Consider the following 19,127-nt stretch of genomic DNA (forward strand, 5'->3'; position numbering starts at 1 on the left):
GGGGTGGTTTCCCTCCGCGCCCCCTGTGGCTTTGCCTCCCTCTTTTCGTTTGGCGTCCCCTCTTCCTCCTCCCTCATCCAAGCGCCCGCGGGGGGCTTGGATTGCAAATTGGTAGTCGGAGGAGCATGTTGGCATGTTTGAGGACCTGGCCACTTTGGCGGGCTTCCAGGATCCTCTAGAGGGGACGCCCGCTGGCAGCGGGGCGGCAGGTTTCCCGTCTTCCAGAGCAGATGCGTCCGTGGTGCGCTTTTTATTCAGAGGGATGAGCTTTTAGACCTGATGTAGCAGGTCTCCTTGGTGCTGCATTTTTGAAGTTGCACCACCGGAGACCCCGCATATGGGGGTCCCTCTGCTTCAGGGGGTTCTGTCCTGTTTCCCGCTCTTTTCCTGTGCGTCAGGATTTTCGGGATTTTGTGCTGGCGCAGTGGCCTATGGGCGCCGTTTCGTTTGGTGTGCGCCTTGGCTCATGGATATCCCATCCCGGAGGGGGATAGGGCTACCTTAATTTCGCCAATGGGGGACATGGTGGTCTTGGCACTTACTAAGCGGCATAACGTGCCTGTTATGGACAGTTCTGCTCTTAGGGTCTCTGAGGAGCGTACATTAGAGACACTTCTTAAGTATAATTTTGATGTCTCTGCCTTGGGGGTCCAGGCGGCTATTTGTGTGGGGCTGGTGGCTCGCACCTTGTTTCGGTGGTCTGAGCGTGTCCTGGATCGTGAGTCTGATGACTGGTCCTTAGTGGATCAGGAGGTGGTAAAGATTGAGATGACTGCCTCGTTCCTCTTGGTTGTTCTTTGTGACTTGGTGCGGCTAAGTCTGGGACTTTTGGTGGCCGCACGCTGTACCTTGTGGCTTCGCACTTGGTCGGTGGTTGCCACGTCTAGAACTGAACTTCCCAAAATTTCCCTTTCGGGGGTTGTTTTTGTTTGGAGAGGACTTAGATCCGGTGGTTCAGACTCTGACGGACTCTGAGGTGCCCCGTCTGCCTGAGGACCGTGACCGCCCGGCGTCTCGGGTTGGCATTGCCCGGGGGCGTCTACGGGAGTTTCGCCTGGGGCATGGGACTGCTTCTTTCCAGGCTTCCGGATTTTCCCCGGGGTCGGTTGGCTTAGCGCATGCAGTCCTTTCAGGCGGCCCGTCGGGGGGGCTGGGAGTTCCCCCCCGGTTCCCCTGCTGCCCATCCTGCGCGATGGCTCTTTGCCGGTGCCCCCTTTGGTTCCCGTGGGTGCCTGGCTTCGCAACTTGTATCCCAAGTGGGCCAAGATCACGTCCAATCAGTGGGTCCTGGTGGTGGTGCGGGACGGTTATGTTCTTGAATTTTGCCCGCTCTCTGCCGGATCATATCTAGCCTCTCCATGTCAGGTGGCATGGGAGATGCTAGCCTTTTGCCAGACCCTTCAGCGCTTGCTAGATCTCAAAGCAGTTGTCCAGTGTCCCCTCAGGAGTGCGGTATCGGCTGGTACGCCATTTCCTTTGTGGGGCCCTAAAGGGAGGGGACCTTTCGGTCCATCCTTGGTTTAAACTGAGATCAACAGGACTCTCAGAATTCCCTTTTATTCGCATGGACACACTGCAGTCTGGCCTTCTGGCGGTTCAGCCGGGGGAGTTCCTGACTTCTCTCGCTCTGGCGGAGGCCTACTTGCCTGTTTCCATTCGAACCTCTCCTCAGCTCTTTCTTTGCTTTGCGATGTCGGGTCTGCACTATCAGTTCTGTGTGCTTCCCTTGGGCCTGGTCACGACTCCCCGGACGTTCACCAAGTTGATGGTGGTCGTCACGGCGGCATTGCAGTCGGAGGGCGTTCTGGTGCACCCCTACTGGAATGACTGGTTGATTCGGGCGAAGTCGTTGCAGGAGAGCGCCCGAGTTGCGGCTCGGGTGGTTGAGTTTCTCCGGTCACTGGGCTGGGTGGTCAACCTTTCCAAAAGTCGGTTGGTCCCCGCTCAGCATCTGGAGTACCTTGGGGTTCTGTTCGACACCTCCTTGGGGAAGGTCTTCCTTCCAGAGGCCTGGGTAAGCAAATTGCAATCTCAGATTCGCCTTCTTTTGGCGTCCCGGTGTCCTTGGGCGCAGGATTTCCTCCGAGTCTTGGGGTCGATGGTAGCGTTCCTGGATGTTGTGAGGTGGGCGCGGGCCCACATGTGTCTCTTCAGTATGCTCTGCTCCGTAGATGGTCACCCCAGAGGCACAGTTTGGAGGTCCTTGTCCCTCTGCGAGGCTTGGCGCGCTGCAGTCTTCATTGGTGGCTCCAGACCTCTCATCTGGTCCAAAGGATGAGTCTGGATCTATCGCAGTGGACGGTGCTTCTCACGGATGCCAGTCTCCTCGGTTGGGGGGGCTCAGTGTCTAGGTTACTCAGCTCAGGGCACCTGGTCCATGGAGGAGGCGTCCTGGTCGATCAACGTGTTGGAGACCAGAGCCGTCCCTCTGGCGCTGTTAGCCTTCCGCTCCCTCTTGATGGGCAAGTCGGTCAGAGTCCTGTCTGACAATGCCACAGCGGTGGCTTCTGTCAATCGTTGAGGCACCAAGAGCGCTCAGGTGGCGGAGGAGGCGGCTCGGCTCATGCTTTGAGGCGGCTCGGCTCATGCTTTGGGGCGGAGTCACGCCTCTGGACCTCTCGGCCTCTCACATGGCCGGGGTGGAGAATGTTCAGGCGAACTTCCTCAGTCACATCTTAGATCTCAGAGAGTGGTGTCTCAGCCCCGTGGCTTTTCAGTTGATAGTGCAGGCTTGGGGTCAGTCCCTGATGGACCTGATGGCCACGAGTGGCAATGCCGAGGTGTTCCGCTTCTTCAGTCGTCGCAGGGATGGATTGGCCGAGGGTCTGGGTGCTCTGGTTCAACCATGGCCAACAGAGGGGCTGTTGTGCATGTTCCCTCCGTGGCCATTAGTGGGCAGAGTTCTCCGCATTGTTCGCCATCCGGGTCTGGTGATTCTGGTGGCTTCAGATTGGCCTCGACATCTGTGATACGCAGATCTGGTGACACTCTGGTGGCGGATCCTCTTCCTCTGCCTCCCTTGGACGACCTTCTGACGCAGGGTCCCATTCCCATGTTCGACCCGTCTCCCTTCTGTCTTACGGCTTGGCTTTTGAAAGGGGTCGCCTTGGTAAGAAGGGGTATTCAGATAGGGTGATTTCTACACTCTTGGGTCCTGGAGGCTTTCTACCTGGATTTGATACTTCTTTGAGGGGTGGTGCCAGGCGGGGGAATGGTCTTTTTTCGCGTTTCTGTGCCTAACATCCTAGAGTTCTTGCAAGATGGCCTGGATAGAGGCCTGGCTTCGGCTTCTCTCCGGGTTCAGCTTGTGGCCTTGTGAGCCTTTCGGGGGTTTGTGACAGGTCAGCGTTTGACAGCCATTCCTGATGTGATTCGCTTTTTGCGGGCGGCCAGGGTACTCGGGCCTCCCGTGCGGCCCTCTGTTCCCTCTTGGAATCTCAGTCTGGTTCTGTCTATTCTGATGCACCTACCCTTCGAACTGTTGGGCAGCTGCTCTTTGAAGGACCTTACTCTGAAGACGGTCTTTTTGGTGGACATTTCTTCCGCTAGGCGTGTTTCTGAGCTACAGGTTTTCTCTTGTAGGGCTCCCTTCTTGGAGTTTTCTAGGGAGCAGGTTGTCTTGAAGCCTGTTACTTCTTTTTCTGCCAAAAGTAGTTTTTCCTTTTCATGTCAATCAATCTGTGGTCCTCCCAGTCTTGGGTAGTAGCTGCGCAAGTTGGATGTTGGTCGGGTCCTTCACTCTTATGTGCAGCGGACCCAGGAGATCAGGAAACAAAATCATCTCTTTGTCCTTCTGACTGGTCCTCTTAGGGGGGCTGGCGCTTCTAAGGCTACTATTGCATGCTAGATCAAGGAGACTATTGCTTCCGCTTCTCTTCTGGGGCAGTAGCCCCTTCCAGAGTTTCTCAAAGCTCATTCTACTCGGGGTCAGGCGGCTTCTTGGGCTGAGTCGTCGCTCGTGCCTCCAGTGGACATTTGTAAGGCTGCGGTTTTGTCTTCCTTGTATTCCTTTGTCAGACTCTTTCGGGTAGATGTTCTGGCGCGTCAGGACGTGGTGTTCGGTGTGTGTGTTCTGGTGTCAGCCCTTCGGGGGTCCCGCCCGTGTGAGGAACTGCTATGGTACGTCCCATTTGTAAAGATTAACCTCTACTGGTCTGGAGAGTGCTAAAGAAGGAGAAATTAGGTTCTTACCTGCTAATTTACTTTCTTTTAGCTTCTCCAGACCAGTAGAGGTCCCCACCCTGTCTGTTGTTGTTGGGGCTGTTTCGCGGGCAGTTTTTGTTTTTTGCTGCGGGTTCTAGTATTTTTCTAGGGCAGGGGAGAATTAAAGAACAGCGGCTGTGGCTCAGCTGGCTTAGCTGGCGAGCTGTGGGAACATTTTCCTTCTGGTATTTCTCCTTTGCATTTTCCAACAGCATTTGGGTATGTTAGTTGTTACTCCTGTTCGGAATATTGTTTATTTCTGTTTCCAGTTCTTAGTTCTGCTTGGCTATTCGGCAGACTGATGTAAATAGAGAAGGGAGTATATTATATACTGTCCCACAGTTTTGTTTTCAGTCTCCACCTGCTGGTCATGATTGGATATATACCCCATTTGTAAAGATTAACCTCTACTGGTCTGGAGAAGCTAAAAGAAAGTAAATTAGCAGGTAAGAACCTAATTTCTCATTTCCAGTGCTATAGGTGAGACATTCTCTAGACCAGTGGTCTCAAACTTGCGGCCCGGGGACCACATGCGGCCTGGAAGGTACTATTTTGAGGCCCTCGATATGTTTGTCATAATCACAAAAGTAAAATGAAAAGTTTCTTGATCATATGTCTCTCTTTAGCTATAAATGACAATATTATTAAGACTTAGCCGAAAGGAAAGATTTATAAACTATAAAGAGTTTTACCTCATGCAAAATTTTAATTTCTTTAATAAGACATTAATTATTTTTCCTGAGGCCCTCCAAGTACCTACAAATCCAAAATGTGGCCCTGCAAAGGTTTTGAATTTGAGACCACTGCTCTAGGCCATAGGGTTATTTATCCCAGGACAAGCAGGTATGATATTCTCACATGTGGGTGACATCATCTACGGAGCCCCGACGCGGACAGCTTTTCAAACAAACTTGATTGAAGATTCAAGCTTGCTGTGCTGCACCACGCATGTGTGCCTCCTGCTCCACTAGAGAGCGCATCCCCTCCTTGTGGTCTCCAGTTCGTTTTTTTCCGCGGAGCCAAGAAGTCTTGTATTTTTTAGATTCTGCCCCAAGTGCCTTCTAGCACCGCGATTTCTTATTTTCTTTCGTTGGAAGTCGCTGTGCGCGTGTTTCTTTTATTTTATTTTATTTTCCTGCTCCGAATCGCGCAGTCGCGGTTCTTTTTGCTTAACCTGGGGGCTCCCGGGTTGTCGGGGCCGCATGGCCTCATGGGCCGCGTCCGGTTGTATTCTATGTCCCGGCCTGTGACCGGCTTTAAAAAGTGCACCAGGTGCGATCGTCTATTATCCATCACAGACCCGCATCGCTGGTGCATCCTTTGCCTGGGGGCCGACCATCCGACCGAGTCCTGCCCCCGGTGCGCGACTTTTCAACACCGGGCGCTCCGTCGACGAAGAGCCCGCATGGCGGACCTCTTTGCCGCCGACCAACCCTCGGCCTCGAGGTCGGCCTCGGCTTCGGCCCCGGCCTTGACCTCAAGTTCCCAGAAATCCTCGGCTCCGGGTAAGTCCCCTCTTCCTTCCTCAGGTTCCGCTCCACCGAAGAAGTCAGCCTTGGGGACGCCGACCGGTCATGGAGGGAGTTCATTGCCTACGGTCCCGGTGAAATCCTCTAAGTCTTCTTGTCCTGCCTCCACCACTCGGGAATACTCAAAGTCAAGATCGCCCTCGATGGAGTGCACTGCGGCATCGGACATGCCCTCGATGCTGTCCGTGCCGGTGTTTCAGGACATGCTCCGGGCGATGATCTCATCGGAGCTGTCCGCTGTGTTGGCTCACCTTCATCCGACCTCGACCTCGCGTGCGCCGGACCAGCCTGAGCCCCGTATCGAGGCCCCTCGGGGCAAGGTGTGTCGTTCTCGCTGCCTCTCGTCCTCCTCCGATTCTTCACCAAGGCGCTCGAGACATTCGTCCACCGCGGGGCAAAACATCGATCGAAGCCCCTCGAGTCCTCGGGCTGCTGACTTTCTAAGAAGGCCCGGAGTTCACCTCCGCTGTGGGGCCGCTCCCCCACGTCTCGTTCTGGAGGGCCGCTGCAAAATTTTCATTTCTTTAATAAGACATTAACTATTTTTCCTCAGGCCCTCCAAGTACCTACAAATCCAAAATGTGGCCCTGCAAAGGTTTTGAATTTGAGACCACTGCTCTAGGCCATAGGGTTATTTTCCTTTATCCGCATGGACTGCAGAAGATTACCATTTCAGGTTTTCCACTCCCTCAAATTAAGTCTTCTTTATTTTTTTTTTTTAATTTTATTTTTTTTTAGGATTTCTGTCTCTTAGCTTGAATTGGTCATAGATTGATTCTGGGCTTGGCATTTCCCTTTGGTACAGAAGAAGTACGCTATATAAGATTTGAAGATTTTTTTTTTTTTTTATATATATAAACCTTTATTCATTTTTACATCTTACATCAAGTGTATCAATAATTGACAATTGAAATTAAATACATCACTTGAATTTCTATCATATTTAACATTAACCCCTTCCCTCCCACCCCCTACCATAACATATGCAATCAAATATATCCTCTAAAATATTCTTTTCTGCTGATCCAAACATTTAATAAAATTCAGAATTCCCCCCCCCCCACACACACCCTTCACTTATATTGTACATATAATGGAAAAATGGTATCTATTACAATAATTTGTCAATGGCCCCCTCTTTAAATTTTTTATGATTCCCTTTTTGTACTGCTATTCTCTCCATCTTATAGATATGGCAACGAGTTCCACCAAAAACTGTACAGTCAAACCTCGGTTTATGAGTGTACCGGTTTGCGAGTGTTTTGCAAGACGAACAAAACATTCGCAAAATCGGCGCCTCGGAAACCGAATTTACGAGCGCCATCCCCAGTGATCCGGCATCCCCCCCCCCACTGTAATTAAGTCTGCTCCAATGTTTCTAGAATTTTGAGCTTCTATTTCATTGAAAGTTTACCTTTTGAGGATAAACACTAGAACATTCTTAATTCTGTTTTGTACCTATTACTATAGCGGCTAGATTGCACACTGGTATTTTATGGAAGCAGCATATTAAACTGAGATGCTGGTCTCCTTTTTCTGTTTCAGGTGCATCAAAATCAAATGAGGGGGAGCGTTCTGTGTTTTGTCCACTTCACAAGCACGAGCCTCTGCTGCTGTTCTGTGACACATGTGACACGCTGACCTGTCGGGACTGTCAGCTGCAATCTCACAATGATCACCAGTAAGGCTGTGCTTACATCTAAAGTGTCCACTGACTTTATAGTGATCTATGCAGTAGAGAATGACACGGTGGCTGTTACCTGTGGCTAACTGCGGGTAACCCGACGAAACGGTGGGGGGTAGGAGTACTCACTGCGGTCATGGGGACAAGGCCCCATGGAGTGGTGAATAGCCTTATCCCTGCAGTTAAGGGAGGGAACACACGTGGTCACCAATCGTTTGCAGCCCCCTACCTACCGAATCTATCTCCCTCCCCCTTGCATTCGCGACTCATTAGTAAAGTAGCTTGTTGAAGCCAACCGAGCCTGCTTGCAATCGCGCGCGTGTGTGTGTGTGGGCGGAAGCTTCTCCTCTGACGCAACATTTGGTTGCGTTAGAGGAGAAGCTTCCGCCCACACATATGTGACTGCAGGCAGGCTCGGCCGACTTCAGCAAGTCACTTTACTAATGCGCCATGAAAGTAAGAGGGAGGGAGATTCTCAGGCCACGTGAGGAGTGCTAAAGGGCGGTGAGGTGATGAGAGGGAAGGGTGGTGGTGGGGAGAAGACGCTGTAGGGAAATGGGGAAGACAGAGTAGGGAGAAGACACTGGAAGGGAAGAAGACAGAGATGCCAGACTATGGGGGCAGCGGAGGGAAGAAGATGGGTGCCAGATCAATTGGGGGAGGTGCAGTAATAGAGCAAATGAAAGATGCTGAGAGAAAACAGACAGTGGATGGAAGGTATAGAATGAGAAGATGAGGAAAGCAGACAACAAAGGTAGAAAAAAATTCTATTTATTTCCTCTGGTTTTTTTGTTTTTGTTTTTGTTTTTGCTTTAGGATAAAGTAGTATATTAGTTGTGTTTATAAAAATGTATAAACAAAGCCCTGCCAGCTGAGCATCTCTCTAGTTCAGCAGCCAGAACTTTGATTTATAAGGAAGGAATAATAAGCTAAATATTGCAGTACTGAGGCTTGTATGGATGCTGTGGGGATAGTAGTTGTGGGGATGGGGTGGGGACAGGGACGGTGGTCGCAGGGATGGGGCGGTGACGGGGACAAATTTTTTCCCCATGTCATTCTCTACTATGCACTTAACCACCTTCCATATGTTTAAGCTGCACATTTAAGAATGACTACCTGTGTAAGCATTCTAGTCCCCAGAACTCATATGGTCTCTATGCCCTTTATAATTAGAACATGTATGGGAATATCGGAGCTGCAAAAGTATGATCTGTGTGTATCCAGTTAGAGATCTTTCTAAATTTTAATGTCACTTTGACTGTGAAACTGGAATAGTCTCAAGATGTTATCTGCACACTGTACTGAGTAATGGCGGCTGGTTCTGCTTATTTAGGTATCGGTTCCTGGACGATGCAGTAAAAAATCAAAGAAAGATCTTGGCGGGGCTGGTGAAACGCTTGGAGGAGAAACATCATGTTCTCCAGATGTCTACGATGGATGTTCGAGCCGCGTACGTAGAATGGAATGACCTGTATCTCTAGCAGGCATTTTTTAATACAAGCATGTAGTCCATTTTGGTTTCTGTAGTTCTATAGGTTTCTTCAAGTTTCAAGTTCATTAAATTTTTGTTATGTACGCAATATCAAAAGCTTCAAAGCGTATAACATTTTAAAAATGGGGGGTAGAACAAAACTCTAACATAGTTACAATCATTCTATCCATTCTAATACATAACTGATAAAGAAAGTGAAAGTGATGAACTACAATCTTTGAAGAGAGAAAGAAAACATTTAGCAGGGAACACATTTGGTAGGTAATAGAAAAAGAAAAAAAAGGGGGGGGGGGAAAGATGAGTCTATAATCTATGCAGAAATCTAATTTAGATCTAAGAAGTTTGGTGATTTGTAAAATTGTGTAGTCTATTTTTCACTACTGCACTTTGTTAGGGTGAGAGAGGCATTCAGTCTTTCAGTACTGCTTTTACCGAGCTGAGTATTTTGGGTTGTTGGGGGGGCTTTTTCCTTCTCTTGAAATATTATAGCTCTTGCTTCACTATATAAGTCCTGGGTTTTACATATCAGAGGGGTGGAAAAAGAGAAATTGTCTCAACTTGGGATGATCCAAGTCCTTTTGCATTCCCTCCCTTTTCCCAGCAAGGATGCTTGGGTTTGAGATTCCTCTTTGTTATATGCATGAGGGGTCTGAGACGAGCTTCTGGACCAGTTTAAACTTAAACTGAAGGGCTGGATCCCTGATGAGCATGTGGATTTGTTTTTCTGGAAAACCTTTGAATAAAGGAAATTCACAGCTGGCTGAGAATTTTTCCATTTTGTAAACTGCTTTTCTCTACCTTTAGGATAGGTATACTGCATAAGTTCTCAAACTAAAATGACACTTTGCTGAATAGATTGAGATGACTGATGCTGTGTACTTGTGCAAGTGGATTATATGCTTGCTGTCGGCTAATTAGAGGATTTTAGAAAATCTGTTGCAAAGACATAGGATTACTAAAGCAGTTCTCCTTTGGTCACAAACTTTGCAGAAGGGGAGTAGTCATATCTTTCAACTCTTCCCCTTCACCAGTAGAGAATAGCTACCATTCCAGTTTTTCCTTTTGCAAGTGAACTGAGGTGTGTTCTGATCTACTCTGCTTCATTTTTTTTTTTTGTTTTTAAGTATTTTTGTCTGTCGAGGGGTTCCCCCCCCCCCCTCCCCGCTGTGTATAATTCTCTCCGACACGTCATGTGGATTTACGGGGGTTTGAGGCTTCAGTCAGAGTCCTCTTGATCGGCAGCCAATTTGTTTTCCAGCAGTTTCTGAGGTAGAAATCCTTTCCCTGCAAGCAGGCTGCTTGCTGCAAGTTGACAAGGCACCAGAGAAGCCACAGTGAGTACTCCCTATGGAGAAAATTGGGGTGGTTAGAAAAATGTAGAACTAAGGGTTTCCAGGGTTAGGGTTATGTTCCCCCACCTCTAAAACCACTTTTTCTGAGTTTTTTTTGAGTTTCAGGTAAGGTCTCATGGGCCGTATTTGGTGTGGTTTTACTGGCGGTAGCCATATTAGATTTTAAATGATTTTTCTTTAAGTGTCTCTCCAGACTGGCGCAGCTCACTGATGGGTAATAGCTCACCATGACCAGACTGAGACATAAACTTTTGACTGTAGTACAATTGGATAGTGCAGTACCAAGTACAATCAGTCTGCCCTCAGTCTCCAGCAGGTGGAGGTGGTAAGCCTATGCAGTCTTCCCTGAATTAGTGTAGGGCTGTTGGATTTTGATTTTGAGGCCTTCTGGTCCACGTCTAAGCTGTCGGATTGAGCTTTGAGGGACCCTTTCGGGTGTCTGTCTGACTTTGGGGGGGGTGTCACACTCGACGGTTCGAGTCCCTTCCCCCATCTCCCCGAAATACTTTCTGTAGAGATGTTTCAGCTGTAAGAAAGAAGTAGTGAGATAGTGGATGTACTTCAAGAAGCTCTATTCAGACAAATGGTTATGGAACCGATGAGGGAAAAAGCGATACTGGATCTAGTGCTCACAAATGGGTACTGTCTCTAATGTCCAAGTGAGTGCCACCTGGGCAGTAATGATCATTAAACAGTTTGGTTTGATGTAACAGCTAAAGTGGAGAGAAGCCACACAAAACTCAGTCCTGGATTTCAAATGTGCAGACTTTAGTAGCATGGGGGAGTATCTGAAAGAGCGAATAAGATGGGAAGACATAAGAAAAGTGGATAACAGTGGTCAAGCTGTAAAGAGCAATAAAAATGGCTACAGACCTTTATGTAAGGAAAATAAACATAGGAAAAAAAGGAAACCAGTATATTTCTCCAAATTAGTAGCGGAGAAAATAAAGGCAATAGTTGATGTTCGTGAAATATAGAAATTCTCAAGAAGAGGAGCACAAAAAGGAATACCGAATGAGATTGAAAGAAGCCAAGAGAGATAACTCTGGCAAAAGCATGTCCAGGAGAACAAATGGCTAGAAATAAAAAAAGGAGACAAAATTTTTTCAGGTATATTAGTGAAAGGAGTAAGATGAAAAATGGAATTATGACATTGAAAGAAGGTATGAACCGCTTTGTGGAGAATAAGGAAAAACAAACATGTTTAACAAACACTTCTGTGTTCACAGAAGAAAATCCTGCAGAAGCACTGCAATTTGCTAGCAAAATTACACATAAGAATGGCGTGGATAATCTAGCAAAGAACATTAAAAAAGGGGATAAATCCTTCTTTAGATACATTAGCGACAGGAAACGAAACACAGATGGGATAGTACGCCTTAGGAAAATAGACGGGAATTATATAGAATCATATTCTGATAAAGCCAACTACTAAATGAATACTTCTGCTCAGTCTTTACCTGCGAGGCGCTGGGGACCGGTCCACAGTTGCAGGCAAGGCAAAGCTCGGAAGACCCGTTTCAGAACTTCGAGTTTACACCCAGCAGTGTCTACTGCGAACTATCAAGACTCAAAGTGAACAAAGCCATGGGACCGGACAATCTACACCCCAGGATTCTTAGGGAGTTGTGTGATGTCCTGGCGGAACCGTTATCCGTGCTCTTCAATCTTTCCCTGAGTACGGGAAGAGTCCCCTTGGACTGGAAAACAGCTAACGTCATTCCACTGCACAAAAAGGGTTGCAGGACGGAGGCTGCAAATTACAGACCAGTCAGTCTCGCATCAATAATGAGTAAACTCATGGAAACACTTATTAAACACAAATTAGATACGATCCTGATCGAGGAGAATCTACGGGATCCCAACCAGCATGGGAAGGGAAGGTCCTGCCAATCCAATCTAATTAGCTTCTTCGACTGGGTAACAAGAAAACTGGATATGGGGGAATCCCTGGACGTCATGTACTTGGACTTCAGTAAAGCTTTTGATAGCGTCTCACACCGCAGGTTGTTGAGCAAGATGACATCGATGGGATTAGGAGAAACACTAACTGCATGGGTCAATGACTGGCTAAGCGGTAGACTCCAGAGGGTAGTGGTTAATGGTACCCTCTCCAATATGTCGGAGGTGACCAGTGGAGTGCCGCAGGGCTCGGTCTTGGGACCGATCATTTTCAACATATTCATAAGAAACCTGACTCGGGGGCTTCAAGGTAAAATAACATTATTTGCCGATGACGCCAAACTATGCAACATAGTAAGTAACAGCACTTTGCCCGACAGTATGACGCAGGACCTACTCTTATTGAAACATTGGTCCTCGACTTGGCAGCTAGGCTTCAATGCTAAAAAAATGTAAGGTCATGCACCTTGGCAGCAGAAATCTATGGTGAGACCTTAGCTAGGACTAAAGCAGAACGTGACTTAGGAGTGATCATTAGTGAAGACATGAAAATTGCCAATCAAGTGGAGAAAGCTTTATCCAAGGCTAGACAAATGATGGGTTGTATCCGTAGAAGTTTAATCAGCCGGAAGCCCGAAGTCATAATGCCTTTGTACAGATCCATGGTGAGACCTCATCTGGAATATTGTGTACAATTCTGGAGGCCACATTATCAAAAAGATGTGCTGAGAACTGAGTCGGTTCAACGAATGGCCACTAGGATGGTCTCGGGGCTCAAGAATCTCCCATATGAGGAAAGACTGAATAAATTGCAGCTATACTCACTCGAGGAACGTAGAGAGAGGGGGGACATGATTGAGACGTTTAAATATATCATGGGCCGTATCGAGGTGGAAGACGATATCTTCTTTCTTAAAGGTCCCTCGGCCACAAGAGGGCATCCGCTGAAAATCAAGGAAGGGAAATTTCATGGCGACTCCAGAAAGTATTTCTTCACCGAAAGAGTGCTTGATAGTTGGAATGAACTACCACTGCAGGTGATTGAGGCCAGCAGCGTGCCAGACTTTAAGAAAAAATGGGATACGCATGTGGGATCTCTAGCGGGGTGAAGTTATGAGGGTCATTAGGGTGGGTAGACTTGATGGGCTGTGGCCCTTTTCTGTCGTTATTTTCTATGTTTATGAACAACTTGAAAAATTGAAAGTGGACAAAGCCATGGGACCAGACAGCATCCATCCCAGGATACTGAAGAACCATGGGGTGGAAGGAGACGTACATAGATGGATCAGAAATTGGTTGGCGGGTAGGAAACAGAGGGTAGAAGTGAAGGGCCACTACTTGGACTGGAGAAGGGTCACGAGTGGTGTTCCGTAGGGCTCGGTGCTCGGACCGCTGCTATTTAATATATTTATAAATGATCTAGAAACAGGGACGAAGTGCGAGATAATAAAATTCACGGACGACACCAAACTTGTCCAACTGGTTGGCTGCTTGTATTTCTTTTTGCTACGCTCAGGCTGGTCTCGCGCTGCATGGTCGGGTCACGGGACATAAAGTCCGAGCGATGACAGCTTCTGTCGCTTTCCTCCGGTCTACTCCGGTGGAGGACATCTGCAAGGCTGCCACTTGGTCTTCGGTTCATACTTTCACCTCCCACTACTGTCTGGATACGTTGTCCAGAAGCAACAGCCGGTTTGGCCAGTCGGTTTTGCGTAATCTGTTTTCCTAAATTGCCATCCTCCCACCTGCCCTTTTTTGGTTGGCTTGGAGGTCACCCACATGTGAGAATATGCTGCCTGCTTGTCCTGGAATAAAGCACAGTTACTTACCGTAACTGCTGTTATCCAGGGACAGCAGGCAGATATTCTCACAACCCGCCCTCCTCCCCGGGGATGGCTTCTTTGCTGGCTATGGAACTGAGGACCACGAGGTGGGGATGCGCCCTCTAGTGGGCAAGAAGGCATGCACATGTGTGGTGCAGCATAGCAAACTTTAAACTTCAATCAAGTTTGCTTGAAAAGCTGTCCGCGCTAGGGCTCCGTAGATGACGTCACCCACATGTGAGAATATCTGCCTGCTGTCCCTGGATAACACCTGTTACGGTAAGTAACTGTGCTTTCTGGCACATCCGGACATCACCTCGCTTGTCACCACCGACTAATGGAAATCCCCAGAAGGCTTCCTAAAGGTGGCAAAAACCTATGTTCAGGCTTTACCCTTTGACTCAGTTTTCTCAGCTGAAAGTGGATTCCGCAGTAGCTCAAGTAACCAAGTGTACCTCTAGTGAGGGTGAGGTGATACTGACGGACATACAGAATTGCAGAATGGATGTGGTCCTTAAGATAGTTTGAAGCGCTAGCTTTGGGAACTGGTGGTGGTGGCTGCCTCCTTTGTAACACGGGTCTGTCATACTAGATTGGAGCACAGTCTGACAGAGCTGGAGGACGTATGTTCACACGTATTTATGGAAGGAGTGGATTGTGGCAGATGCTCTTTGACATCATCAGAGTCATTAGCAAGGTACGCCGTTTATGCCTGCTGGATACTCTGGATTAAGCAGTGGGTGGGATATTTAGCCTCCAAGGAGCAGATACTTATTGGCAAAGGCTTGGATGACCTCATTGTCAACTTGGTGGATCGCCGTCCCAAATCTCTACCAGATAGAATTTGATGTTCAATGGGTGGCAGAGGCACTTTTCGTTCCACTTGGAGATCCCACCAGAGACCTTTCCAAGGGTCCAGACACTTAGCAACTATAGAGGTCAACAATTCTGTTGCGTGGCGGCACAGCCACCAATAAGTCTAAATGACACTGAGTCGACTGCCAAGCTGCCTCATATTGGCGTGAGACTACTTTCTGGAGGGAATGAGAACAGATCTTGGACCACTGGGTCCTGGATATTATTTGAGAGGGTCAAAGATCCAGTTATGTTCCTTGCCTCCCCTGGTGGCCAGAATGGTCAGGGTCCGAGTGACGTGATTCTTGGACATTCATGCCATAGAACTAGTTCCTGAAGAAGAATCGGGTTCCAGCATATATTCCATGTACATCATAATGCCCAAGAATGTCACATAATATAGGAGACCTATCCTGGATATGAGATATGGTGAGTTCTATGCTTACGCATGTAGACAGTCCAGTCAGCTATTGCAGCTGTGGTTTTGGGGGAACTCCTAGCCTCACTGGATTTAACGGAGGCATATCTTCAAGTTCCCATTTTTCCGGATCACAGAAAATAAGATTTCATGTTCTCCAGATAAGCTTCCAGTTTGTGATGCTACCTTTTAGATTGGCAGCTCATCTTCGCAAGATGGGCATACAGGTTCATCCATACCAAGGAGAAGCTTATGTTGGTGGCACCATAGGGGACTCCTTATCGAAGGGCATGCACCTCAATCACCTCATGGGTGATGCTCAAGATGAGACACCTGGCTGAGGGGCCAGTTGATGCGGACGTCATTGGAAAGCAAGTGGTTCATAAATCGTCTGGAACTGAGAGCCATTCACTTTATTGAAAACATTGGTTGTGGTCAGAGTATTTTCAGACAATGTAATCGTGGTTGCTTAAATGAACAGACAGGGAGGTATTAGAAGTGCCCTATTGCGCCTATAGACACAAATGTTCAAGTGGGTGGAAGCTCACAGGTGGCACTCTGTGGCAGGAATAGATACAGGGGAGTGATCCCTGTCCCAAAGAGCGTTTGACTCAGGATGCAAAGGCTAATTGTTTCTACCATCCAAGAGCTGAACTAGGAAGTGCATAGCAGGACGCCCTGGTTCAGACCTGGCCCAGTGTCTCCTGTGTTCCCACCATGGGCCATGGTAGGCTGGATCATCTGCAGAGTCATGAACCACCTGAGTCTGTTAATACTGGTAGCTCCAGACTGGCCTCAGCCTTGATGTGAGGATTTGGTGCAGCTACAAAGGGGCATGTGTCCCAAGCTGCCAGTTCATCCGGGGCTCCTCATTCATGGCCCAGTCCCTAGTCCCCCATGGAGAATTCAGAGCACTTTGGTCTTATGGCATGGCTGTGAGTGCACAGCCCTAACACGCAAGGGTTACTCATAGGTAGTCATTGCAACTTTACTTGAGGCAAAGTAGTCTTCAGTGTCTGCAGCTTGCACTAAGACCTGGAAGGCTTTGCAGCTATGGTGCGCCAAGGAACATGTAGAACTTTGTTAGGCACCAATTCCTGTAATCCTGGCATTTCTGCAGCCGGACTAGAAAAAGACTGAGCCGTGGCATATCAAAGTCCAGGTGACAGGCCTTTCAGACTCGGGGGAGGTAAACAGTCACTGGTGTCTCATCCAGATGTCACTTGGTTCTTGAAGGGAATGCTCAGATTGTATTCTCCATTTCCGTACAAGCCTCTGAAAGACGAGTCTCTTTTGAACATTATGATCAAGACTGTATTTCTGGTGACTGTAATCTCTGAAAGGCGAATCTCAGAATTACAGGCTCCCTCCTGCAGAGAGCCTTTTCTCAGGATTATAGAGGCTGGTGTTTCACTGTGGATGGTACCTTCCTTTCTACCGAAGGTGGTGTCAGTCTTTCAAATCAACCAAGTGATTTGTTTGCTGCCTTTTTTCACCCTATGAGTTAAGCAGGGCAGGAGTTTGCATAGGCTGGATGTGTGAAGAGTTTTACTTCACTACGTGGAAAGGACCAGTGATTCACATCTCTCGGACCACATTTTTGTGCTGACCAGCTTCCAGTGCTTCGATTGCCAGATGGATTTGCATGACAATTTCTTATATTGCCTGTGGCAAATGGCTACCAATCTCTCAGCACATTCGACTAAAGTGTTGCCACCTCCTTGGTGGAATTCCGGGCCGTTCCACCTGATAACTCTCCATACCTTTACAAGGTTCTACAGAGTGGATGTCGTGACTCGAGAGGATGCCGCATTTGGTACATCAGTTTCAGTACAGAATCCTGTGTCTGCAGTAGAATGGAAGATTGTTTTACTTTGGTAATCTTTCTGTTAGAAGACATAGGATTCTGTATAGTCCGCCCTGTGCAGATTCCAGTTCACCTCTTTATTGCCCTAGACATTGCTGGGGTCTGTCGCAGGACTGCTTCTCCTGTCATTTGGATGAGCATGTTAAAAACTTTTATTAAGAGCAGCACTATAGTTTATTGAACCTTGGGGTTTCTTATGAAATAGTGCTAGATGCACACATCAGGTTGGTTCCTGGATACTCCTAAGTTGTGAGTTCATGTTGATTGATCTTTTTTTTCATGAGTTACATACAGTGCATATATATGTTGTCTCTGAAGAAGTTCCCTATGCCCTCTTCTTTTCTTCTGTTTCAATGGTGTTGAATTGCTTTGCTACTAATGAAGAGGGGGCTATTCACTGGTGAAGGGGAAGAATTGAAAGATATGAGTGACATCTTTCTGCAAAGTTTTCAACTAAAGGAAGACAATTGCTTCAGTGCAGAATCCTGTGTCATAACAGAAAGAAGAGTACTGAGGTAAGAACCTAATCTTCTATTGCTGTGAGCTTATCGCCTTTGTGTAGCACAGTGTAATTTTTAGCTGAAATCTCAGCTACAGGAGTCCTAAGTTCTTGTCTGTCTTGTTTCTCCTTGGATTTGATGGTGACCTATCCCCTTCAGAATTCGTCAAGTGGCAGATGCACAGAAGAAAGTGCAGGTGGATATAAAGATGGCCATTCTGCATATTATGAAGGAACTGAACAAGCGTGGCAAGTTACTAGTGAATGATGTGCAGGTATACTAATTACATATTACAAGCTTCTGAAACCCTAAAAATATGGCTTTTCTGCTACTGAGAGGTATGAACCTTGTCTTCACAGAAAGTAACCGAGGGACAGCAGGAGAGATTAGAAAGGCAGCATTGGTCCATGACCAGACTACAGGGACACCAGGAACATATCCTTCGTTTTGCCTCATGGGCCCTGGAGAGTGACAACAACACAGCTCTGCTACTGTCCAAGAAGCTGGTGAGATCCTTATGTTCCCCAAGCATTTACAGACCACAAACCCAGTTCTAATTATTTACTCTAGATCAGCTGGTATTAAATGGGTTATGCCCTTCAATGAGCAGATGGAAACAGAAGAAAAAGCTTGGTGGACTTCTTTCCTCTTACTCTAATGCAGCCTTTAACTCTTCCATATCCTTTGTCAGAACTAAGATAACCAAAGACACTTAGTTACTTGGGGTTTACAAATCACTACCACAGTCAGATGATTGTTAGATCGCTCCATAGATAGTAAGCCAGCAATGAATACCCTACTAAGCTATCACTGTGCAACATATTAGGTTCCAGAACTTATCAGTATGAAAACCCTCTTCCATATTATACTCCTTGTAATCTTGGTTGTCACTTAACCCTTCATTGCCTCAAGTATAAAATTTGGTTAGGGAAGTATGATAATCCATGCATCTTTATGTAATTCTTGAAGTTTGCATTTGGAAATGCAAGCAATAGAATCTAAAATCCATTCTGTACGCCTGGTAGACTGGTATAGTCATTACAAATGGGTTATATACGTCACTTCTACCAGAAGGTGGAGACTGAGAACAAACTTGTATATCAGGATAGCTTCCCCTCTTGCAATCCAGTCTTCCTCAGTCTACATTAAAGTAGGTGGTAAGACTAATTCGGCTCCCCTCTTAGTCCTGTTGGAATTTAGTTTTGGACTCCTGGGTTCCCCTTTTTATATTCAAATATTTTATTGAGCTCAACAAAACCATCAAACATGAAACAAACCAAGAACACGTAAGCTCAGCAGTTTAGAGAACAAACCCCCATCCCCACAGAGAAAAAGCCCCCCCCACCCCAACACAACCCATCCCAAAGTAAAGAAACCCCCCCAGGGTCCTCCTTCCTAGCACATCTCAGCCAGAAAAAATCATACAAGAATTAGGCAATCCAGGTATAGCAAAATAAAACAAAATACAGAGATTCAACTGTTCAGCAAGCGGCTCCGTGCCA

General features: G+C 47.3%; 1 protein-coding gene across 1 annotated transcript in view; it reads left to right on the plus strand.

The window, feature by feature from the left end:
• Positions 1–19,127, plus strand: part of TRIM28 (tripartite motif containing 28) — a 79,226-nt gene that overhangs the window by 15,527 nt on the left and 44,572 nt on the right. Inside the window, exons 4-7 of the mRNA XM_033960694.1 lie at positions 7,278–7,413; positions 8,750–8,866; positions 17,785–17,899; positions 17,985–18,131. Coding sequence (XP_033816585.1) covers positions 7,278–7,413; positions 8,750–8,866; positions 17,785–17,899; positions 17,985–18,131 — 515 coding nt within the window. The remainder of the gene's footprint in view (positions 1–7,277; positions 7,414–8,749; positions 8,867–17,784; positions 17,900–17,984; positions 18,132–19,127) is intronic.

This window comes from Geotrypetes seraphini, chromosome 10 (genome assembly GCF_902459505.1).
Source record: "Geotrypetes seraphini chromosome 10, aGeoSer1.1, whole genome shotgun sequence".
NCBI lineage: Eukaryota > Metazoa > Chordata > Amphibia > Gymnophiona > Dermophiidae > Geotrypetes > Geotrypetes seraphini.